The following is a 25,834-nucleotide window of genomic DNA, read 5'->3' on the forward strand; positions in this document are numbered from 1 at the left end:
GTGAAACTAAATTTGGTACGCCGCCTCGGAACCTTATTCTGAGGATGTCCTCCAAAGATTGTGTCATGTGACTAAAAGGGGGCGTGGCCGGAAGCATAAACGTGTTTTGGCTAATAACTGTTGAAGTGTGTACCTTAATAAAGTAATTTCTTTGTCTCTTGATGTCTTGTGAGATATCAAGCCTGACTATTAATAACTTTTCATAAAATTCGACTGGACGTGGCCGCCATTTTGGATTTCATGGAAAAGTGTAAAAACCTTTTGCACGCCCCAATTTTTGTCCAATGTTTACCAAATTTGGCAAAGATGATCTTTAGATCCAGTTTCACGAAAGCAATCAGATGGATTTTCAATTTTCAAAAACGTTTGTTCGGTAGAGACGATCAAAAGCAATGGCGAAGCCGCCAAACGAGGCGCAAGAGCATATCTCAGCAACCATTTGCGCGATTGTCACCAGACTTGGGTTCCATCGTTCCCATGAGGAGCAGAGGAGGCCTGCGGTGTTATACCAGAAAAATAACTTTGAACTCTCAGTACTCTTGAACGCAAACATATATTTCAACCAAACTTGGTGTGTTGCATGAGTGCAACAGGTTGTTGTGACTTAATTGTTGCGCAAGTGCTATGGAGGCCATGTCCTGCTCTGGACTGCTTGGCCCCTCCATTGCTGCTTGCAGCTATAATTATTATTATTATTATTATTCTAGTTCCATGGGAGTCAATGGCAGCCCCTAGAACCCTTGGATAACTTTTTGTGAAATTTGGCACACTCATTAAGGACAGTTCCTTATATACCTACACCAAGTTTCATGTATCCCATTAGACCACTCTAGCGCCACCAATGGGTCAAAGTTGGACTTGTGTTTACACACGCAACTTTTGAATGAGGTATCATTGGATTCCCTGGATCAAGACGAGTTCAACGCACCGCACCCTATGACGTCTATTGCCGGTTATATAGATTTTCCGCTATTTCCGGTTGTATCAAAAACCTTTGAAAGCCTACTCCTCCTACAATTTTTGTCTATCTTCTTCAAAATGACCAGAGATGATCTTCAGACCAAGCCTCACAAAAGTTATCCCATGGCGTTTTGATTTTCTAAACCGTTTGTTCGGCACAGCCAATCAAAATCGGCAACAAAGCAACCAAACAGGACGTTTGGTCAAATCTCAGCAAATCTTTGAGATATCAACACCAAACTTGGTATGTCACGTGGAAGACACTACAACATGTTACCATGTGCAAAGGCAACTTCATACCTCTAAAATTGATTGATAAAAAGCAAATCGAATTTATCGCTAATGCTAAAATAATGCTTTACACATCCGCCGGCCAAAAACTGATACTCTGATTCAATCACTAGTTCATATGAAGACTCTTGAGAATGTTGAGTACACAAATCTGAGAAAAAGTTGACTGTAACATGAAAAGTTGAATTTTGGTGAATATTTGAAAAATGCATGCTTGGCTAATTGTTAAGGAAATTTCCAATGAAATGTCTCCCCTGCTCCTCAGCGCGCGCGCTCCACATTCTCACACACTCAGCCTTTCCCTTGACACGCGCAAGCTTGGCGAGACGCATACACAATATTTCAGGCAATTGTGGGCTGACCAAGCCCCCACTCATTGCTTGGTCTTTAGCAAAGGCCCATGTGGATCTTGATGGTATTGCATTTCCGATTTTGTATGCAATGGTAAAAAGTTCTCAAAATCCTGAAACATTGATAGTATAGGCCAAGAGTAACTACCACACCACAAATGGCCCAATATCACCCATAAGTGACGCTACAGGCCACGCCCTGATACACAAAGATACAAGGCTTTCTGGAATGGGTAGGCTCACCAAGCCCCCTCCCTTCACTCCTTGGCTTGAAATAAAAGCCCTTGTGGATCTTGATGGTATTGCATTTCAGATTTGGTATCCCATTGGTAAGTCTGCAGCATGGATTTTTACAGTGACAATTTGTAAAGAATATACATTGTTCAATGGTTTGCAATGTTTGGAGGAATCCGCCATTGCTGCTTGCAGTTCAGTTCATATGAAGACTCTTGAGAATGTTGAGTACACAAATCTGAGAAAAAGTTGACTGTAACATGAAAACTCGATTTTTAGTGAAAATTTGAAACATGCCTGCTTGGCTAATTCCTAGGGCTGTTTCCCCAAATCCTCTCTCCCTTTGCTCCTGTGCGCACGTGCTCCACATTCTCACACACACAAGGGGCCAGAGCCCCTTGACACACGCATGCTTTCTTGAAATTGTGTGCTGGCCAAGCCCCCACCCTCGTTTTTTAGCCCCTGTTTCATTTCGCTTCCAATCGCAGCTCGCCGTTACGAATATAAATTCTTTTTCGGCGGCCATTGTTGTTTTCAACTGGAGTCCCGTGAAAGCCGTGTTGGAGGCAGCCACTTTCGGTAAGTCCTGTTTTTACACATTTTAAGCTAGAATTAATGATTGGGTTTGTGAAAGTACACTACTCTTGAATTATGGTGAAGGTTTAGCACTTTTAGACCTTTTAGATCGTGATTCTGAAGTGACGGAAAACCGAACTCGAAAAGTAGCTACTGTAGCTCTAGCTTTTTTCCTCTGTGTTTTTAATTAGTGAGTCATTTTGAATCTCGGCGAATTGTTCATCAAAAAGGTCGAGGAGAGCAGCCTTTAGGAGAAAAAGTAATTCCCCACAGACCTGTCGGCTCATAATTTTGATTTGGGGCGTGAAAGTCTTTGTAATAAGCCTATGCGGCAGGGAGACCGCATAGGCGCTTAGTCGGCAGCCATTCCTTGGGCGCGTCATGTTCATAAGTTCAACCTTTTTACAGTTACGTGTACACGTAAAAGGTCGAGGAGGGAAGCCGTTAGGACATGTGGGAATTGTGCTTTTAGCCAGATGCTCCGATTATTTTTGTGATTTGTGGACTTGCAATTGGAGTGATACTGCGTCCCGGGGGTACATTGTTTTGACGTTAGCCTCAGAGTCAGGATCGGCTCGCCCACTGGCAGTGTGTAAACAATTTTGTATTTCACTCAATTCTACTCCAAAAACCTCAGGGAGGACATCTTTTTGTAGACGAGGGCCTGCTAAAGATAGCCAGTACATCAGATTTTTCAAGGCGAGCCTGTTTCATTCGTCATATGCCCTGAGAAAGCGACCTACGTTAGCCAGGCTAGTTTTGCCAATTTCAGTAAGTCAGGCTATTTAAAGGTCTCTGACAGTCAGAATCACTGTTTACAGGCAAAGGTCGAGCTGGTCTTTTGTCAGATGTGTATATATTGACCAGTTTAGAGGTAAAAACTCTTGCCAGAGCCTGGAATCGAACCCGTGTTTTGAGTGACTTTGCATGGGACATTTGACAACCTCAAGAAAAGGCTCTTGTCTTCATTTGCAATGCACCTAGACCATAATGGGCAATGCTGGGGCCACTTGTAATGTTAGAAAGGCCAGTTACATTAAACATTATTGCTGTCATATACCATGTTCCTTTGATTAAACGCTGCAGCGTTTATTACACAATTATCATTTGTGGTGCAGCGTTTGATAATAAAAAAATAAGAAAAATTGTAGTGCAAAAAGATATTTCAAGGACAGTTCAGCATCCAGATGGCATGTGGGTAAAAACGATCCCTGTATCTGCTGGTACAAGTCCTTATGCTCTTCTATCGCCATCCAGAAGGCAGGAGGGAGAAAAGACTGTGGCAGGGATGACTAGGGTCAAAAAATGATTTGCTTGGCCTTTCTCCTGCAGTGCTGGCTGTAAAGGTCCTGAATGCAGTCCTTGTAATACGCTGTGCAGATTTGACCACTCTTGTAGTGTCTTCCTGTCCTAGGCAGTGCTGTTGCCAAACCATGTTGTAATGCCACCAGTCAGTATGCTCTCAATGGTCCAGTGGTAAAAATTGGTCAGTATAGTGCAATCCGTGCCAAGTTTCCGCTGTCACCGCAGAAAAAAGAGCCTCTGTTTCGCTGTCCTTGTAACCACACCAATATGGTGGTCCAACTCAGGTCCTCGCTGAAGTTGATACCAAAAAATCAGAAACTTTTGACTCTCTCCACAGCTGTGCCCTCGATGTGAATGGGTGCATGTTCTCCCTGCAGCCGCCTGTAGTCCACTATCAACTCCTTGGTTTTTGCTACATTGAGCAACAGGCTGTTATGCTGACACCAGGATGTCATTGTTGCCACCTCTGCTCTGTAGGCAGACTCATCACCATTCTTGATGCAGCCGATAATGGTGGTGTCATCAGCAAACTTAATGATGGTGTTGGAGCTGTTAGTGGCTGCACAATCATAGGTGAACAGAAAGTACAACAGTGGGCTTAACACACAACCCTGTGGGGCACCAGTGCTGAGTGTTAGACTGGTTGAGGTGATGTTACCTAGCCGTACTGCCTGTGGCCTGTCTGTCAGGAAGTTCAATATCCAGCTGCACATGGAAGGACTGATGTTCAGGTCCTGTAGTTTCATGATGAGCCTGGATGGTACTATGGTGTTGAAGGCGGAGCTGAAGTCAATGAAGAGCATCCGCACGTATATGTTGTTCTGATCCAGGTGAAAGAGAGCAGTGTTCAAGGCCAAAGCTACAGCATCATCTGTAGACCTGTTCGGCCTATATGCAAACTGGAGTAGGTCTAATGCAGGTGACAGGCAGGATGTAATGTGGTCTTTGACTAACCTCTCAAAGCATTGACAACAGAAGTGAGTACAACAGGGCGGTAATCATTGAGACAGCTCACTGATGGTTTCTTAGGGACTGGGATGATGGTGGCCCCCTTGAAGCTATTGGGGACGACATACTGCGACAGGGAGAGGTTAAAGATGTCAGTGAACACCCCTGCCAGATCAGGAGCACAGGCCTTGAGAACACAGCCAGGGATGTTGTCAGGTCCTGGAGCTTTATGCACATTCACTCTAAGTGATAAGTTTAAGGTTGTTATAGAGGTTGTTAGCAATCTAAGGAAACCTCTATTCCCTTGTGTACACTACAGCATCCAGCAAACAAAGTATGTTGTTTTGTGTCTGTATTTTACTTTGGTGAACGTTATTTACATGCTGCACATGTCATTGTATGTTCATATTAAGCTAATGTGGTCTTTATTTTCTCATTACAGCGTGAGTTTAGTTTTAACGTTGGATTTGGAGAAGAAGCTTCAAATAAACCTGTAGCAAGTAAGACACTTGTGCCTGCCAGTGCTTCATGGGAATTATAGTACACTACACTTGTGAATTACTTGTGTAATAAATACTGTGTTTTAATTTAAACCAATTAAATAACCGTTTTCTGATTTTTGGGGGGAGGCGTTTAATCGAGGGTGCCATTTATTACACAATGTTCATTTTTGGTGCAGCGTTTATTCCAGGGCAACGTATAATCAAATAAAAACTGTAGTTTTCTTCCCAGCATTGCAAACACTAACAGGCAAAAGCAGTGGTGCCCACTGCTTTTGTATGTTTCATAGGACTGGCGAAAAAGAGAAGCACAAAGGTACAACATCCTCCCACTACCATTATCTCAAATTCACTCTCCTGAGTTTCCTCTATGTATATCCGTAACTGCTATAGTATGGGCCTACATGAAAGTTTCAAAGAAAAAGTGTAATCATGCAGAATACAGGAAATGGGAAAAGTGTGCTGGTGTGGAAAGTCCCCACAAACTGCAGAATGGCCAGAAAATATTAGATTTTACATTAGATTGTATCAAGGCCCAATTGCAAAAGAGGTCCAAAGGATATTTACAATTGTAGTAGGCCATTAATATGTTCAGGGGTGTAATTTGTTGGATAAGAAGCCCCCACCCCCAACTCCAGAGTTGATGTTATCTTTACATATAGATAGACATTAGCTCTACCGTGGTCCAGTTGCCCGCATGACTCTTGTCAGTTGTGTTTAACTGAGATTCTAGAGAGAGGTCAATTCAGGATGAGTTCCAATATCCATGGTTTTCAAACCAGTCCCGAGGAACTTTGAAAACAGTATTGTCGCGTGTGGTATGTTTTTTGTAAAGTGTATCCTCACTTTCATTAAGTTGTTGTTGTAGTCAAAGCTTTTAAAGGATGGATCTCTGCATGGTGTGCCTGACCAGAGCACAGAACACACTTGGTGGCATTTTGACCCTGTTAGGCCAACATGTCTGAAAGTTGGTACGCATGCCTTATTGCTCATGGGGAACAAACAAGTCTCAAGAACCCATAATGTCAACAGCATGGATTTTTCTCTACAGTGACAATTTGTGAAAAATTTCAAAAAATGACTTAAAATCATCCATTGCTCCAATTGTCTTGAAATGTCTTACTGTCTTCTGTATCCTGTCAATTCTGAAAAACGTTGCAATGTTGAGGAGGAACCCGCCATTGCTGCCTGCAGCTATATTTTATTTTGACATTCTTCAATTGAGGGTTTACAACAATACGCAAAATATTTATTCTGTTTAACTTTAGATAATATGAGAAATAATAGCAGAATACATCTTAACACAGAGGACATTTTGTGCATCTGTATAGGAATATGTTTAGACAGCTTAGAATACGATTCTACTTGGACATTAATTCGGTCAAGGGTTGTAACTTTTTTTAATTTTTAAGCTTATGAACTTTTTCAGAATCAAGCAATGCAACCTTCAATGTTTACATTTTGGGGTCCTAATTCAAAGATCATTCTGATTGGTTTATCATCTAGCGCAACCTTGCAATGTGCCTGAGCTGCCGTAGGCACAAGTCGAGGAATTAACTTCGAGGTGCATCACTCGTGATAATATATATTGGTTATAAGTCCATACATTTATTTGCTTGTTTGGTCATTGTTAACTTTTTAAAGTTATAAACTCGGTTGTTGCAACGAAATCAAGCAATGTAACCTACAAAACCTACAAAAAATACCACATCGGACAAGGTCGGACAAGGTCAACGACACCAGTCGAGGAATTAACCTGGAAGAGGAGCCATTCGTGATGGACAAGCGTGAATGGTAAGTTGTTTATCATACAGAAGGCATGCATAGTTTAGATTAATCGTTTTGTTGTCCAATTTATATTCTTTTATCCGTCATGTCGAGTATTTTTTAGGTTAACCATCAGTATCGTAAGGAGTAGGTTAACATTGACTCCCCGCTCACTAGCTCGCTCGCGCAATGCATTTGATGTTACCCGTTACTGTATAGTAGCACCGAGGTTTTCCAACTGTCACATTAGCATAGAACACCTTACCACAGTACAGTACAAAATTTTTATTTTGTCGGAAATTAGACAAAAAGATACTCTTAAGTTCATACCCACATTAACCTTAACAATACATTAGCTAGCTCTAACATGTAGATATCTGCATACACGAGTGTAGCCTCACCTGGCAACGGCGATTGGTAGCTACGTAGAGCTAGCGTTATAGCTAGCTTGTCGAAGTTGGTGGTTGTCAACTAACCTAACTACTGATTTAACTTAACGATTAATTACAAAAATCTACAATTAACTACACTAAAACACTAATAGATAAAACGATTGATTAAAGGTAATATTTACACAATTATTCAACTAACTATACTATTCTAAGCCACACTAAAATACAAAAACCTACAGTACTATCAATATCTAGCGTTAATCATATTACTACTATACTAACAACTATACTAATAAAACTAATATCCTAGTCAAACTACACTATGTCAAACTCTAACCTATGTCTTCCAAATCCACCAACAACTGCGAAGAATAACGTTTGATATCACAATTTGAATGTGTTGCTGAACCATCCACAAGACGACCTGGCTCGTGAGTTCAGTCTCTAGTTTCAGTGGTGGTTTTAATCCAGCCACCTTGTTTGTTGTGTTACTCTTCTGTACCCATATGAATGGAGACTTTAGTGCCATACATGTTGTATAATCAAGTTGTGTGTTAGTATTACAGGGGGATATGTTACAAACTTGTACAAGTATTTGTTTTTCACTCATTGACTCTTGATGTTTAACGTTCACATGCATTCTCTCAAAGTAACTTGTGGCCAAAATGATTCCTACTGTGTTTATTGATTAACCTAATGTAAAACTAATATCAGCATAATACAAGTAATCTTTGTCTCCAGTTTCAGTCTCCTGGGTGTCCCCATATCTGAGGACTTCGCCTAATCCTTCAACACCCTTCCTGAGGACCTCTGCTGGTCCCTCAACACCATACAACTCAGCCCAGCTACAGTTCCACGTCTGCCATAATTACCTTTCCCTCGTCATTTATCACCATTGTCTCCACAACCTTCAATAAATTAAACATTATACACTTTTGACTGTCTACCAGTGTACTGATTGTAGCCTAACAATTTAGGTTACTTGGGGTTGGTATGAACATAAATAATGCTTGATAGTGCTGATAGTGTTCAATTTTGGTTATGGGGATAATAATCACCTGGTATGTCTGGTTGGATTTCCTCTTCCATGAAGTGGCTGTGAAGCCATGAACGTTTCATCTCTGGCTTGGAACAGTGCAACCACCTGATAGGACTGCTATAAACACCCACAATATAAACATGGGGTACACATCTGTCCCCCCCAACTCAAGCCTGGCATGTTCCATCAAAGACATAGGTATCAGCACAAGAGCGTGTCTACTTCTACCTGGAAGAAAATGAAATCAAAACATACATAATATCAGCCTGCCTCATGCAACAAAGGTAAATGAATAAAGGAATCTATTAATGAAACGGGTCTGTTTAATAAATGAACTTTATTTTTCACAGGTTTTGTGACAATTATAATCAATATAAATTCATAAGTAAAAACATGGAGGGGGGGGCTGTGTGAGAGACACAGGCTATTGCCTGTGTCTCTCACCTCTTCTGGGCTGAAATGTCAATTTTAGGCCTAAAAAGGGTGGGATCACAAGGGAAACTTTTTATTTCAGATAGAAGGTCCTTGATGACAAAGCTTGTTAAAGAAAAACAGGAAAATGTAAAAATAACACAAAACCAAAAAACATGTCCATAAATGAATAGGCATACACATAATCAATCGTGTCTGTTAAAAAATAATCTGTAATCATAGATGAATCATGTTGACAACAACAATGTTGATATTTGTAAATTAAAAATAATTATAATGTAAATTTCCTGCACCTTTCATGGACGTCCAAATGACGTCCAAAACAATTACCCAGTTTAAAGGCCAAATGTTGAACGTCAATATGACGTCCACGTTAGGTCACAGTTGGACGGACCAAATAGTGGACCTAGTTTGGACGTCGAACAGATGTCCAGGATTGGTCATGGACCGACGGACCCAATATAGACATGATCTGCACGTCTATCCGACGTCCAATGTTTAGAGGGTACTAACCTTAACTTCATTGCCACAGCCTAAACTTTGTCAATCTGTTCATGAAAATAATTAATTTCAGCCTAAACCGTACAACGGAACGTTAAATCCAATTCAACCAACGCAATCGCTACCAAGACGAACACAGCAGTAGTCTACTGTACTGTACTGTACTGTAGTAGTACAATTTACCGGGGCAGCTTCTCCACACAGGGCTATATCGCACTTTGCGTTGTTACTGACAATGATCGCTACCAGTGAGCTTTTTATGAATGAGCGATTTTCCACTAAATAAATGTCAAGCTTATTTACGTTTTTGGGGGCATATTTTCAGTTAGCAGATGGTACTGTTTGAATCGCGATTCCATCTTCTACTGCCGGTAACGTCGTAGAATAATCTTCAAAGGGGGTTCTTTATTAATGAATGAATGCAATATGAGTAGGCTAAATGCCTGAAAATATCACGAGAAGGGAAAACTTAAAAGGACGTTTAAATCATAGAGATTAGGTCAATTTTCACACCGGTCTGCCAAATTTATTCGTTTTGATTCAGCTATGAGGCTGCCTCTTGCAGGGGAAATGAGAAGACATCATATTTCATTCTGCACTTCACTCGTATTTTGAGTTGTAAATGAGCAGCAAAAAAAATATGCTTTTAAATCTATTTAATCTTTATAAATAATAAGTAGGCCCTATGCATTTTTATATAAAATATACAGAAATATCAGTTGTAAAAATGTCATTAAAAAACGGACCCCTGTGCAAACGACGCAAGCACACCCTACAATTTCCCCAGAAATTGTACCCTCTCTAGTTATCAATTGGAGTATTAATGGAAAAAAAAGAAAAAGCTACTTGAGAAAGAAGCAGACAGAAGGGTTGCATTTGAAGGTTATACTGTCAAACTGACTGAAGAATGAAATTACGTGAAAAATGAAGATAGCGTGGCTCATTCGCTGGTCAATTCCCATGATGCAAGGCAGTAAATAGTGTTAAAATTTGCTGGTTAGTTTGCCGTTTGTTCGAAATACAAATGTTACTTCATGAATTTCTTTTTTTAAATGTGTCTGCTTTGAATGAAATGTTTTGTTGAGTGGAAATTGTCATTGTTGTGCTGGTTTGCCATTGTAGCCATGAGTTAAATGACTGTTACGTTTCATAAGAAGAGCTGGATTATTGCACCATTAGTGTGTACGCAATAATTAGCTTCTTTCAGCTAAGAATCTGCCGTGTCACTTTGCGAGGACCCGCCAAGTGACGCAAGCTCAGCGGCGTTTGAGGGGCCACTGAATATTTAAATATATACAACTAGATCATAGTAAATGGACGTTTATTAAGTTTATTCTTGAAGTACTTTCAATAATTCAAAGTGCACTTGAAAGTATTGCGAAGTATACTTCTGAGGCACTAAAGGAAGTATAGTTCATGAACTGAAAGTGCACTACACAGGTTACTTTAGAATATTCCAAGGTATACTTTTAAGTACTTTAGGAAGTATACTTCATGAACTGAAAGTGCACTACACAGGTTACTTTAGAGTATTCCAAGGTATACTTTTAAGTACTTTAGGAAGTATACTTCATGAACTGAAAGTGCACTACACAGGTTACTTTAGAGTATTCCAAAGTATACTTTTAAATACTTTAGGAAGTATACTTTATGAACTGAAAGTGCACTACACAGGCTACTTTACAGTATTCCAAAGTAAACCTCAAATACCCTATAAGTGTACTTTAAAGTGTACTAAATGACCTAAAAAGTGGGCCAATTCAGTTTACTTAGTACAAAAATAGTATACTCTAAGTTACATGATAATAGTATACTTTTTTATACTAAGTATACTTACAAAATAAACTTGAAGTATACTTCTTTTTTGTAAGGGTTCGTTGTTCAAAGGCACAATCTTTACCCGGACGTGACTTTTGTGCATGGAAAAGTGAAACGTAAATGTAGGGCTACTTCAAAAATGTAATGTCAGGCCCTGAATGATCACTGTCACTAGATATAAAGAAAACGTTGACTTTCACTCGATGCTATTCACTGACAGTAAAAAACAATTGTATATGTGCACTGCTGTTCGTAGACTAGCTCCAGACATCGTTGCTGCATTGCTAAATAATAGCAACTCACCAGGACACTTCACCAACTCTCCACTCATTCTCCTCGGACTATCCATTTAATTGGCTTTGACGGCCATCAGGTCTTGGCAATTCCTCATTTGCCCTCTAATGTCTACTTGGTTCGAAATTATACGGCTGCGGGCCATCACACACATGCACATACACCTCTTCTTCATCCCACTCAGTCGCCACAGTTCTAGTACTAGGCTGAGGCTTCTCTCCTCCACGACTCCCCAACGTGACTTCATCGCATTGCGCTAATATGCTAATGCTAACACCAAAAACGACAAAAACTTGTCTTTAACACCATGTCTTTAACACCTGGAGACACCATTTGGAGACACCATTTGGAGACACCATTTGGAGACACCATTTGGAGACACCATTTGATATACATATATTGAGTGCTTTATGTACCCATTAATCAACAGTAGTGTTTAACCTGCCATATGGCATTTAATGAATGAATGCAATATGAGTAGGCTAAATGCCTGAAAATATCACGAGAAGGGAAAAACTTAAAAGGACGTTTAAGTCATAGAGATCAGGTCAATTTTTACACCGGTCTGCCAAATTTATTTGTTTTGATCCAACTATGAGGCTGCCTCTTGCAGGGGAAATGAGAAGACATCTATTTCATTCTACACTTCACTCGTATTTTGAGTTGTAAATGAGCAGCAAAAAAAAATATGCTTTTAAATCTATGTAATCTTTATAAATAATAAGTATGCATTTTTATATAAAATATACAGACATATCAGTTGTAAAAATGTCATTAAAAAACGGACCCCTGTGCAAACGACGCAAGCAAGCACACCCTACAATTTCCCCAGAAATTGTACCCTCTCTAGTTTGAGTTGTAGTTCAGTCATGGTGGTGGAGAAAGATGCGAGCGAAGTTCCCCGGTCTGTTGTAGCAACGCTGCCAAATATCCATAAATTAAAGCCGGAGCAAGAACAGTCCTTGCTGAGTTTTGTTGGTGGCCATGATGTTGTGGCCCTCCTCCCCACAGGGTTCGGGAAAAGTTTGATTTTCCAGCTATGGCAGCTAGCTCCGTTACAGTAGTGGTGAAGGAGTTGGCTAAGGCGAACGCTAGCGATAGTTGTGGCAGATCAGAGTGGCTCTGGGCAGATCCAATAGTTTTAAACTTCAACAGAGTACCCGCCTTCAAGGATGTCAACGCTTGTCAATGGAGCGATCCCAGACCCTCTGTACAAATGAAATGTACGAGGGTCTGGTTAGGACCAGGCTACTTTTGGTCCCCCAGTGGCTAGAAGTTTTTGATAGGTGTAAACCAAGCCCTGGGTATTCATCTCCACGTTTGAGAAAATGAAAGCTCAAAAGCTCGGTTTTGAAAATCCTCTCCTTGTGACGTCACAAGGAGAGGATCCCCTTTCTCTGGCCCGCCCATGAGAATCTGAGCTACGACCATTGAGTGCGATATCTGTTTTTCCTCGAGACACATCATGGCTTGCAAACGAACAAAGCATAACAGTTTCTCAGTGTTTGGATGTACAAATGAAAACAAAAGTCTTTTTACAGTTCCTTCATCCAAGCCTCTGAAGAACCAGTGTCTTAATTTTATTTTCTCTGGAAATGCGCCGACACAACTTCCCAGTTTTGTATGTCTGCGCCAAACATTTCAGCCATGACTGTTTCCTCAACTTGGGCCAATACAAAGCTGGCCTTGCTGACCGTCTAAAATTAAATTTTGGATCAGTACCAACTCTCCTTGGTCTGGCTACAAACCTCAGATAAGTAAGTTTGTTGCTTTACTGTATATGGTTACCTAGCTTGCTACCCTTCATCATGTCAGAATGTCACCTTCAGAATGTGACTGTAAAATTAGCTCTGTAGCTAACAGCTAACAGGTCAGTTACTGTCGCTAATGTAAAGGTAGATAGCATCAAGTATGTGTGTGAATACACACACTGTAACGTGAGTGTTGTACACTTCTTTGTTATTTGGATAACCGTTCTGCTGTTGGTGTTATGGCGTGTGCGATATCTGCCTTTCCCCTCATTGAAATGACTGAGTGTGCACCTCTGCAAACCAGGGTGATCAAATTCGAGGCATTTTACAGCAACGGGGCTACGAGCCATTGCGATACATCCATTGTAAACATTAGCGCATGGTGCCGCCTCTCTCCTCCTCATTAGCATTTAAAGCAACAGACACCGAAACAGCTCCTTCTGAGGAAAGCTCATTGTTGGATTCTGCACCAAGGCTGAATTTCGGGAAAGAGACTTCAGATACAGTATTAGGGGACCACTGAGGCCTATATAAAAGCATCCAAAAACAGCATGTCATGTGACCTTTAAGAGACACGTACAAGGGTTCTCTTTACAAGCATGTTCGGGAAACGCACGTAAGAATTAATGATGGTTCATTATTTTGCTCGTAGAGAACCCTCGTAACAACTAAGATCCATCGTTATTGGGAAACACAGTTTGGTAACTGTATTTAGTATCCTTCCCAACATTGTCTGTTGTGTACTCTCTTACTTACTTTGGGAAAGTATCACCTCTGGCCAAATAACTCATAACAATAACACCCCTGTACTGCTGTTTGTATGTTGTTTTTGTCCCAATTCATTGCTCTGTTGTTTAGGTTAGTTTTTGTTTAGTTTATTTAATTAATCTTATCTAATGTATAGAATGTGCATCTTTTAAATTATATTTAATACTTTGTATCCCTGTTCATGCTGCTGTGACATAACTGGTGTACTAAATGGCTTCTTGTCATTAAGGTTTAGAAGTTGCAAACCAGCAGCATCCAACCATTATGCCCTTGCCTATGAGATTTGATGAAGGAAGTGTTTAGTCTGTCTCTTCATAAACGGAGTGACTAAGTTCAGTTGAGTTCTGGATTTTAATAAGTATTATCAATCTGCAGATTGGGAGAGAAAACCAGTCTTCTGACCATAAATGACAACACAACACCAAGCTTAGGTCTCAACCAGGTGTCTCTCCGCTCTGAAAGCCAGAGGACCATCTTTTATAGGGCACAAGAATGTAAACATAGATAGTGACAGGCAGTAATGACGTTACAACAGTCTCAGAGAAAGAGATTCACTGCTCCCAACACATGACAACTCTCAGACTAGAGTGTTCATAGTTGGAGCCCTCCTTGTAGTCATGACAAGGGACGTTTAGCCAGTACTGTCTCCTGACCCCGAACATCTATTAACCTGACATATAGACACAATATACCCTTATTAATAGCAAGCTTACATGAGAACGTACTAACTAGTATCCAATGACTAGTTCTATTGATTAGTGAATAATGTAAGCACACATGAAATCCCAATTTCTTCCACAGATTCCCTGTGGTTCTCTGAAGTTCAAAGTGGATAATTTCCACTTGTTTTTCCTGATTCATTTACCTATTGATCTAAAATATATAGAAAAATCAGAAAAAGGGAGGTTCTGTGAGAAAATGACGGTTTTCCATTGAGTTCAACATCCCCTGGAGGCTTTGTTAATTGAATTTAGGCTTGTTTCCTTTTTAGTAAAGCACATGACAGTCCTGTGATATTGCATCTGTCCTACCAAACAGCCTCAGAATGTAGTACTTGTAGTGATGTGAGTGTACATGCATCCAACTTAGTTACTTTGACAAGAAACATTATATTTGATCATTAAATATGCATATAACAGGTTGGCTTCTTGCAGTTGCACTCGTTTTTGGTAGTTGTTCATTTTCTTCAGCGGGACCTTTCCATGCACAGTGCAAAGTTGAATGGTACTGTATCTTAGTTTTTCTACCTTCCTTTATTGTATATATTTAGTACTGTACATTGTATTGTTAATTGTATCTATAAAAGGGTACATGTTTTGTTTGTTAGATTCATGTTCCAGCATTTATTGTAGATCATGTATTAGTAACTCTGTTTCGGAAAACCTCCATACAAGCCTTATGTACACACCACCAACTGTCAACTGACCACCACCGTAACCTGCATACGTTTTCTTCAGAGCTGCAGTTGAGGATTACAGGTGTGTTGTACGGTGGTAGTGTGCAGTTGGTAGCAGTGTGCAATTGGTTGGTTGATGACAGTCTGTGCATGTACTGTATGTATTCTCTGTGTGGATGGTTTTTTAACAGCAATACTTATACTAATTCATACATATTCATCATCCTGAATATTGCAGTATGTGGAGACAAAAATAAATGGTGGCCCTGGAATGTTTTTTAAGGACAGTTTACATTTAAAACTTTAAAGGCAGGGTAGGTAAGTTTTGCAAACCTAGCAATTTTAGCCTGAGTTCGAAAGGATTCAAACCAAAATATCCCTCCCCTCCTTTCAAAGCCACTGCTCCTAAACACATGAACACACTGCCTGACTACTGCAAGGGAGGTAGGTCGATAGACAGACAAGTACCCTGTCCAATCATTGCATCTTGGTCTGAATGCTGTCCAATCATTTGTGCCGGTCAGACCTATCGGGATGTGAAGGGCTTCTCAACAACATTACCTACCCTGCCTTTAAGTATGTTTGAAGTAGGTATATTTTAGAGCTATAGTTTTATCAGCTTGAGTTGACTCTTTTGGAATCTCCTTTTTGATACTACTATGGAGTCAGATGGCTGAGCGGTTAGGGAATCGGGCTATTAATCATAAGGTTGCCGGTTCGATTCCAAATGATGTTGTATCCTTGGGCAAGCCACTTCACCCTACTTGCCTCAGGGGGATGTCCCTGTACTTACTGTAAGTCACTCTTTCAGTTAAGCAAAAATTACAACTGAACTGCCAACATAACTAAAACCCCTTTAGCAAATCTGAGTTGAAATAAACAATGAATTTGCCTTTCATCAACCCCAAGTTTGCGTGCTACAGATCTGTTGCTGCTGGTGAGCGCATGCTTTCTGCACAGCTTTCTGTTTGAAAGCTAACGTGTAAGAATGTTTCGGCATGCTGCTTCAGATTTATACACAATGTAGAACACTTTTATTTGAGACAGTTAAAGTACTTCCCACAGCATGTCTTTGTAAAAGCGTTGTGAATGGTTCACACTTGTACTCCCGACTAAACGCGCAGCTTCAATTTTACACTAGGCTTTGTGTTTAACCTCCTTGTCTATTCTTTGTTTGTCTATGGCCGCACTGCAGCTAAAATTCACTAAATCTCTCTTACTAATTAAATGCCGCCCTCAAATAAACGCTGCACTTGAATAAACCCGGCACCAAAAATGAAGGCGCAGTTTCACTTTAAATGGTACCTGTGAAGACAGAAAATCCAGTAATTGCTTAATTGGCTGAAAAACATTCCATGTGTGTTACCCAGGTATTTTGGGATCCCCTGTGGTCAGGTGTATGAAATGCTGGTCACCCAAATTAAAAAGTGGAGAACTCTCTCAAGCTGTGCAATCGGAGGACAGAAGTGCCTTTACAAGGTATGGCCATTTAAGTTATATATGCAGGGGGTATTGGAATGCAACAAACTTGTTTTATCTCTGTATTTCCTTGTTACCTTCCTAGCTTCAGTCAGCCTCAGTCCACTTCATTGCTGCAAAACACATAACCCCCATAAAGAGGCAGGTTGATGATATCACCTTCCGACTAGTGACCTATGAGTTCTTCAGTCACTGCCATGTCTTGGTAATATGCAATGATTACTTTTTCACTGTCATAAACAATACACTTACACCCATAATGTCAAGTGTGCTCCACTGGTTACATGCCCCTCTCTCCTTCATCTTTCTGCATTTCTCACTTAATTCCTCTACATCTCTATCTCTCTACATCCTTCTTTCTTCTGCAGGCCATGTCTGTCTCAGAGACCTGGTATACCATTAAAGACCATGGCACTAACTACTGTAACCTCTACAACCTCATGGAAGGTAAGATTACAGATTGAGTATAGTAGTGTTTTGAATGATTTAAATTCCTTTGACCTAATGTCATTTGATGGTTGATGCCTCACTGCCAACTGGCAAAAACTGTCCCCTAAAATCAGTTACATCTGAGGTGGTGTAGAATGGAACCTCACACGCTACCAACACAACATTCACCTGGGTGATGCTTGATTGCTGTAGGCACTACAGAAATTAGACCATAACGTAATGTCAGAGTGTAGAACAAAATATTAATGTAAGATTTGGGGTTATTACATCAGTTGTATACAAATGGGGTTTTATTCATCATGTTCAACTAGCAGTAATACTGAATAAATATTGAGAGAATGTATTTACTGTCAGAAATCACTCATGTAAATCACTTAACCTGTTTATCCAGGAAGTGGACTAATCGGAGCCAGGGGATATATGGAAGTTACGAGTGAATTCCTTTGTACCCAGCGCTCCTCTGCCAACTGCACACTCTACTGACCCACCTTAACTCTCCATGACCTTCTTTGGAACATCTTTTACATTTACATTTTAGTCATTAAGCAGACGCTCTTATCCAGAGCGACTTACAGTAAGTACAGGGACATTCCCCCATGGCAAGTAGGGTGAAGTGCATTGCCCAAGGACGTCATTTATTTTCTTTTTTTGGCACGGCCAGGTATTGAACTGGCAACCTTCTTATTAGTAGCTCGATTCCCTAACCGCTCAGCCATCTAACTCCGCTTTTAGTTAATGTAGGGATTACCAAGTCTGAACTTGTGTTATACCACGACATGCCCTCAAACTCTCTGTAGCATTATGCAACTGTAGTATGCATAATAAACCATTGTGATACATACATGACAGGTTGCTCGTCCTCGGATTAATGCAAATAATAGTGTTATATTCACAGCTGCAATGTATTTGTGATGTGTTTTTGTATTTTTAAAATGTGTTAAGTATTCATTGCTCTATTGTATGTACATTAAAATAAAGCTTTCTAGGTCCAATGGTTTGTATCTGTTTTCAGTACAACACTGTCCTGACATTCATAGTAAATATTATTGTTAATATCACCATCTGAGCAAAGCTACTCAGAAGTGAGTCTCCATCTGACAAAGGGCATCATTCTTTCTGACACCCTAAACCAGTTTTTCTCCAAAAAGCATTGGTGCTGGAATAAAAGGAGAAAAAAACTGTGAGCAATGTGAATTGCAGGGCAAGTTGTATAGGCCAGCAATATGCTCAGGCAGGCACTGCCATCCATCACCGAAAAGTGCTTTGAGATGGCTGGTGGACAGTTAGCTGTGGGCATCAACGTCTTTCAGAGCTGCTGAAGACTCTTTGGCCTCTTGGTAGAATCATCTTCCAGTTCCTCAACATCTTTGTTGAGGAAATGTCCATGTCCTTTAGGAATTTCAATGAGGGCATCATTAGGGAATTAATTTGACTTTTTATGAAGAATCTTCACGAACAGATATAACAGAACAACATCTTAAAAACGTAAAAACTCAGTGTTAGGGAATTGACTAAAATCACAACATTGTCAATCATGCATGTAAAATACAATTTAGGTAACACTTTATTTAACGTTCATATGCGTAAATCATTAAAGCCTACAGCATTATACATGTACTCGTAATGAATTTCAATACAGTAATAATGCAGTATAATCAGTAATAGACACTTAAAGACTCATGAAGACTTGTGATGTTGTATACCAATACTCATAATGCATTATATTTACATTCAGTGGAGACCGACTCAGTGATTGACAAGTCTTAATTGGGTGTGCTTGCATTTGGCAAGGCACAACCTATATTCTCTCTCATATATATATTTATTATTATTATTACATTTTTCTCACCCTAACTCGTCCTTCAGTTTTTGCACTACTTAGACAATGTCGGTGTTGAAAGGTTAGTCTTGGTCTTGTATTGGATTTAACATTCAGTTGCACGGTTTAGGTTTAATTTAAGTTATTGTGGAGAAAAGTGTAGCTAACGGTGGCTAACTAGCTAGCCACAGTCACTAACTTCACAAACCCACGCACGATCACCTATAGTAGAACAGTGGTTTAGCTAGTGTGGTGGAAATTTACAATACAGTTATAAGTAATGTGTTTTAAGAGAAGTTTAAAGTTGGTTAAGAAGCTTGATACAATGAATGTTGAATCAACTCCATTTGGTAGAGATGCCATTTGCAGTTTATGACACCTGGGGAGGATGAGACAGCTGTTCTGGAGACAATGTGGATTCAATTGTATTGTTATTGTGATCTGAGGGAGTAGTTTAAGATAGATGAACTGATCAAGCTGCTCTGACCCTTCCTGTTGCATGGGTGGTGTTAATTAAATACTTGTTTGAAGATGTCCACACAAAGGACAGTTGACCATTTGACTGGTGAACTCCTGTGGCTTTAGGATCTACTGGTTTGGGGAGAGATGCCACATCAAAGAACTGTGGGACACTTGGTATGGAGTCAAACTGTCACTGAGCAGTGCTGAACAATCACAGAGACCGCTATATTGATGGATTGACCATCAGAAGAACCATTTGTTCTAAGTTTATATAAGGCAGGGTTTTAGGGTTGTTCTTCACCACTCTCTCGAACGACCTGTAGGTTACATCTGCATGTCTTTCGCTATGACCGGTCCAGAGTACTCTGTTAATTCTTAAATTGTACAAAACTAAATAAATTATATTGAAACCGCCATCTGGACTATTCGGATCTACACAGTGCCACTTGAATTTCCACCATGACATTTGGTGGCCAGTACGGGGATCCTCGATTGGTCTACGGTGTTCAGCAGGCGGCTCCCCTCGGCGAATTGATCTTCCGGCAAAAAGCCGCCTTTCCTTCCGCCATGCGTGAGACAGCAGGGCCAGGGGGGGGCGCCCGTTGGACGTTTTGTGGCTGACGCGGGATCTTCAAAGGAACCGGTGAGATATTCTTTTTGGACACTGTGTGATATTGAATTGTCTAAATGTGTGTTTTTTAGGCTATTGTCAATAATTCGGTTAAGATAGTAATTGGGCAGAGGTAAAACTGTGTCCTGCACGTGTAAAGTCGTACGAAATTAATAAGGTAAGGTTGATGAACCTATCTTTTACGTGGGAGTCGTAAAAAAAAGTCTGCAGAGTGTGTCGACGGACACACATTGAGGAAGTGTGTTGACGAACACACATAGAGGGTGATAAATTCACATGTTATATCGTGTTATGTGTCTGTTTGAGACCCTAAAGGATTAGAATATGTTGGGTTCGTGATAGTTTGAGAAATTGTATTGGCTTTGGTCATAACAGTTCTTATTTATTAACGTGGCCTAAACGTGATTCTAAGTCCCAAGAGTAAAAGTATACTAGTGAGGTAATCAGCTGAGTGTTTACAAAGATTGATAAATGTGGATTTCCGAGTGGGGTCGTTTTGTTTTAAGGACCTTATTGAATTGCGAAATAAGCTTGTGCAGAGAGAAATTGATATACGATTTGAAGAAAAAAAAAGAAGAAAGATAAGTCAAGAAAGCAGGATCCTGGAATTTGTTTATAGATTTGCTTTGGATTCCCGCAAAGATTGCGGCTTGTGCTTTGACTTGCAATTGCCTATAGGCTAGGCTAGGCCTACTTATTATTTTGCGTTTTAAAAGAAGGAGAGGTTAAAGTCCTCTCCGGTACAAAGGGTTTGAGACCCTGCTGTGTTTTGGAATAAAGAATGTTATGGGCTTGTTTGGTATTGCTTCTGTCTCAAGGCACAGCACTGAATTAAGGTTGCTCAAAGCTAATGCAGAGCGTGTTGACATGTTGTTGAAAAATATGTAGGCCAGCACGAATTGCTAGGAATGGTCAATCCAAAATGTGTGCTTTAATTGTGGGAATTTGAGCATAATGTACGTAAATGGCCAGAGATGTGTCATTACTGTTGAAAGTTTTCTGGAAATTGGGGGCGAGCCTTCGCAAACTGGAGTGGTTCGTGACCGGAAGTTGAATGAGTTCCAAACTGGTGACGTATATTGTTTACACACATGAAACACTTGGAGAGAACTTATGTCATATTCTCTTCAAATTCTTATGGATGTTTATCGGTTATGACATTGTTGGCAGAGGAGGGACGATTGACTTGTTATATTGTTTTACAACGTTGTGTTAACCGTTATATATTTGGTGTTAGACTTTACATCAGTCTGATTACCGCCAGAAGGCATTTGTTTTTGAAGATGGAGACAGTTTGTTTTGAAAATGGTAATGTTAATTCTTTGACTGAATTCTCCACTTGAAAAGAGGCACATGCGCTTGAGCCCAGCGGAAGTTGATTCTTTCATTGAAGCTCACTCTGCGTGCAGTGGCCCACACCCGTCATGAGTGCAAAAAAAATAAAGAAAAATAACACTCCTTTTAGAAAGAGAATTTGACGTTGAATTAAGAAATGTATTGGTTGGAAAACAGATGTGTGTTTCTGTTTCTTTGTCAAACTTAAGAAAATATATTGTGAGTTGCCATACTCTTGATTTGGAAATTATGTATAGACCGATTTTCTATATTGTGAGCTGATTCAATATTGAAATGGAAATTTGGAAATTTCGTTTTTTGGGTAGGATCATTGGTAAAAGGCCAGTTTTGGCAACAAAAGCGGTATTCATTTTAAGAATTACAATCCCGGGGTTTATTGAAACTTTTATAGAAAGTTATGTGTTCAAACGGAAATTTTATGTTGTTTAAGGAATATTTTTTGTTTACGTATTGAATTTATTTGGAAATGTTTCGGTTTTGTGTTATGAGAATGGGGTTACAATATCTGCATTTGATTTCAACACATGTGCGTAGTGATTTCGATTGACATGCAAGCAATCGATGGTTTTTATTTTATTTTCATTTTGTGGGAGTTCACAGATGTTACTGTTGTTTGAAGAAATATGTAAAGGGGTTATGAAGAAGTGATTAGAAAGGTTAACATGATTTTATTTCTGTTTTAGGTCAGTCTGTTGAACAAAGTCTGTTACAAATTGGATAGCTTTGGGATCTGAGAGGAAAAATTCCAGGCTGTGACTTTGTTAGCTAATAGCTAATGGCTAACAGTGAAAACGTGGAGGAAGTGCATTTTGCTCTGTCCTGAGACCGAGGAGAGTCCAGGAAGTTGAATTTGCAACTATGGCAACGACATTAGCTAACAAACTAACAGACTGATTCAACAGCGATGGCGGCGGGTAACAGGCTAGTAAAGGAATTGCAGCTTGATATTTGAGATCCAGGATGAGTAACCGCATGACGCATGCACAGACGGAAATTGACTAAGACGCAAATTTAGAGAAATAGATAAATTTGGAGCGAGTTTCAGAAATTCCGAGGAAAGGTGGGGGCTAAAAGAGTCCCGTTACGTTGAGTTTTACAAAGGTGATCCCAGAGGGTGTAATTCTGCATAATTATGTGAGTATTAGTGGTGAAAATTGTGTCCGTTTAGATGAATTCGAAGTTTGGTGGTTAACAAATGCGTGATCAACATTTGTTCTAATTCCTAGCCAAACAGGGAGGTTTTAAAGCCTTTCAGACCAGAAAATCTGTGATGTGTGATGGTATTCAGAAAAATGCAGAAATTAAACCCCTGGTTCATAAATTAGTTCTAATTGGATTGGAAAAGTTATACTTTCGCAAAATTAAGTGAATAGAAGGTAAACGCCAACCATCTGTGTTGTTTAAAGAGAAAAAAGAGGTTGAGAGTTTTTGCTTTGTTCCAGAGCTCACTGTTTGTTTGATTCAAGTTTGAAATGCGCGCTGATAGACATTGTTTATTTGAGTTGATTCATTGAGTACTAACAAAGAGTAATTGAGATGGCTGGTAAATAATATAGGAATATTCAAAGGTGTATTCTGAATTACATGCTTTGATAAGACTTTTGAGGAGTAAAAAAATAAGGTTTTGTTTTACGGGTTTATGTTAAATTGTGAATTTAAAGGTTTAAAAAGAAAAAGGGAGAGTTTATATTTTCTTTTGTCTTAAGGGCATAGTTTGATTGATGTGATTGCGAGTCCTAGCATAATTCTAGCATGAATTACTTATTCAAAGAGCAGTTTTAAGTGTGCGAACATGGATTTAATGAAACGAGAGAACGTTTTGTGGATGTGAAGAGATGATTGGTTTAAACACTTCGATGTTCTGAAAAGGGAACTATGCATATGCTTTGAAGAGGTATATGGGCAAACATTTTAAATAAAAATAGTAAAATCTAGTGGTTTTTAAGAGTTTTGATAAAGGTATTAGATGCAATGTGGTTATGAAATAGGAAAGAGAAAATGATTACAATGTACTTTTGTTTGGAGTTTGACTGTAATTTGATTTTAAGTTTTCTTTGAGAGTTTTATCAGGGCCTGGTACAATGTTTTGGGATAAACAGTTAGGCTGTGATGAGGTTGTTATTATTATGGTATTGGTTCATAAAGAGGGTTATTATAACTTTTGGTTTTGAATTAATTTGGGAAGACTCATTAAGTCTGATAAATTGTGGTTGTGATGGTTGGAACTAAGTAGCTTGTTCTGGACTGCAGCCAAAGCAAGTTATGAAGTTCTACCTATCTAACCTATATAGAAATATAGATTTACATTTATTCATTTAGCAGACGCTTTTATCCAAAGCGACTTCCAAGAGAGAGCTTTACAAAGTGCATAGGTCACTGATCATAACAACAAGAAGAAAACATTGCGAGTAGCCAAAACATGAAGCACACATTGTGAACAACCAAAGTAAGTGCCAAAGGGAAGAACCATAAGAGCATGTAGTTAAACAAGTTACAATTAAACAACATGAACTGCTATAAGTGCAAGTGTACCTGTGGAAAAAACAAGCAACAATAATAAAAACAATATATCACAGCGAGTACAAAAAATTTAAATCAGTTACCACTAACCACAAGAGCAACAAGTCTCTGAGCAAGAGTCATTGTGATCCTTGAGGAAACTAACATCGGGTCAAGCGAACCATTCCTAAGTACCGTTGTACTCCCGGAACAAGTGTGTCTTGAGCCTAGATGGGGTATAAGTTTGGCTAATGGCTACATTAAGAACATTTTATGTTCTATGTTTCATTTTGGAAACATACAGATTAAATTCTGGTTTGAGGTGCTAGTTTTCCTCATGTCTTGGAAAAAGAGAGATTTGATTTGGTGAATTTAAATACAGACAAAAAATAAAAAGGGAATCTGAAATATAAAGGTATTCATTTGAACTGTTCCTAAAGGTTTTTTTAATGAAAGATAATAAGAGACTAAAAGATGGGGTAATTTGGTTGTTTTCTGAAATAGTTTTATTCTATACAAATTGGTTCAAAAGTTGTTTGCTTCAGTGTAAGCTTGTTAATTCATAAAAGGGAAAAGAGTTAAAATATTTACTGATAGTTAAATACATCATTGGTGTTATATATGATTTTGGGAAAGATGGAAAGATGGGAAGTTTCTTAGTTTCATCTGGGACACAACTTGCTCTATGCAAATGTGGGGCTCACTCTAACCATGATGATTATTCCACAGGGAAAATGCTAGTGCTGATACTAGCTGGAGTAGGTTCTAGATTGCCTGCATGCAATGATGAACTAACTTGAACATGTTTTTGATGTTGATATGTTTACAGGAAGTGATGAGATGATGTTGCTATGTCCGGATGAGCCTAACTTGACAAATTTGGGCTTACAGGACTCTTTTGAGGAAAATTGTTGCGTGACTTGTAAAGGAAAAATTCTAGTGGCACTGTGTAAATTTGAATAGTCAAGAGATGGCGGTTACAATAAATTTATTTTGCTTATACAGATCATGAATTAACAAAGTACTTTGTGATCAGTCATAACGAAGGAGGTGCTAGCCACAGGTCGTTCGCCAGAGTGATCAAGAACAATCATAAACGCTACCTTATATAAATGTTAGATCAAATGGCATTCTATAAGGTCAATCCATCAATGTAACCAAGTCTATGATTGGCTAACTCAATTCAGTGACAGTTTGAAACAATACATCTCTGTACCATTTGTCCCACAGTCCTTTGATCTGGCATCTCTCCCCAAATCAGTAGATACTAAAGCCACAGAAGTTGATCAGTCAAATGGTCAACTGTCCTTTGTGTGGGCAACTTCAAACAAGTATTTTAATCAACACTACCCATGCTACAGGAAGGGTCAGAGCAGTTTGATCAGTTAACAATACAATTGAATCCACATTGTCTCCAGACCAGCTGTCTCATCCTCCCCAGGTGACAAGAACTCTCCCAGGTCACCCAGACTTCCCGTCTCTTAGACTTCACGTCTCCTAGTTAGGTGTTATAAAACTGCAAATGGCATCTCTACCAAATGGGTTGAATCAACTGTCACTGTATTAAGCTTCTTAACAAACTTTTAGACTTCCCTTAAAACACATTCCAAACACATACATTTTTTTATTTTTTACAATAGCATAAACCCAAACAATTAATCAAGAAAAATAAAATTCAAACATTAACATAAGAAATGCTAGTCCCAAGACAAAACTCCTCGTAGCCCGTACACCACAAAGTCCAGGAGAATCTGGTATGGCCCCATCCACCTTGGGTTCCTCCAGGACTTGCGTTTCAGGTCCTTCACCACAATCC

General features: G+C 39.4%; 1 protein-coding gene across 1 annotated transcript in view; it reads left to right on the forward strand.

The window, feature by feature from the left end:
* Window positions 1–18,094, forward strand: part of LOC134035298 (uncharacterized) — a 28,456-nt gene extending 10,362 nt beyond the window's left edge. Inside the window, exons 2-5 of the mRNA XM_062480303.1 lie at window positions 16,693–16,801; window positions 16,887–17,006; window positions 17,170–17,248; window positions 17,643–18,094. Coding sequence (XP_062336287.1) covers window positions 16,727–16,801; window positions 16,887–17,006; window positions 17,170–17,248; window positions 17,643–17,734 — 366 coding nt within the window. The 5' untranslated portion in view covers window positions 16,693–16,726 and the 3' untranslated portion in view covers window positions 17,735–18,094. The remainder of the gene's footprint in view (window positions 1–16,692; window positions 16,802–16,886; window positions 17,007–17,169; window positions 17,249–17,642) is intronic.
* Window positions 18,095–25,834: the final 7,740 nt, after the last annotated feature.

Source organism: Osmerus eperlanus, chromosome 15 (genome assembly GCF_963692335.1).
Source record: "Osmerus eperlanus chromosome 15, fOsmEpe2.1, whole genome shotgun sequence".
NCBI lineage: Eukaryota > Metazoa > Chordata > Actinopteri > Osmeriformes > Osmeridae > Osmerus > Osmerus eperlanus.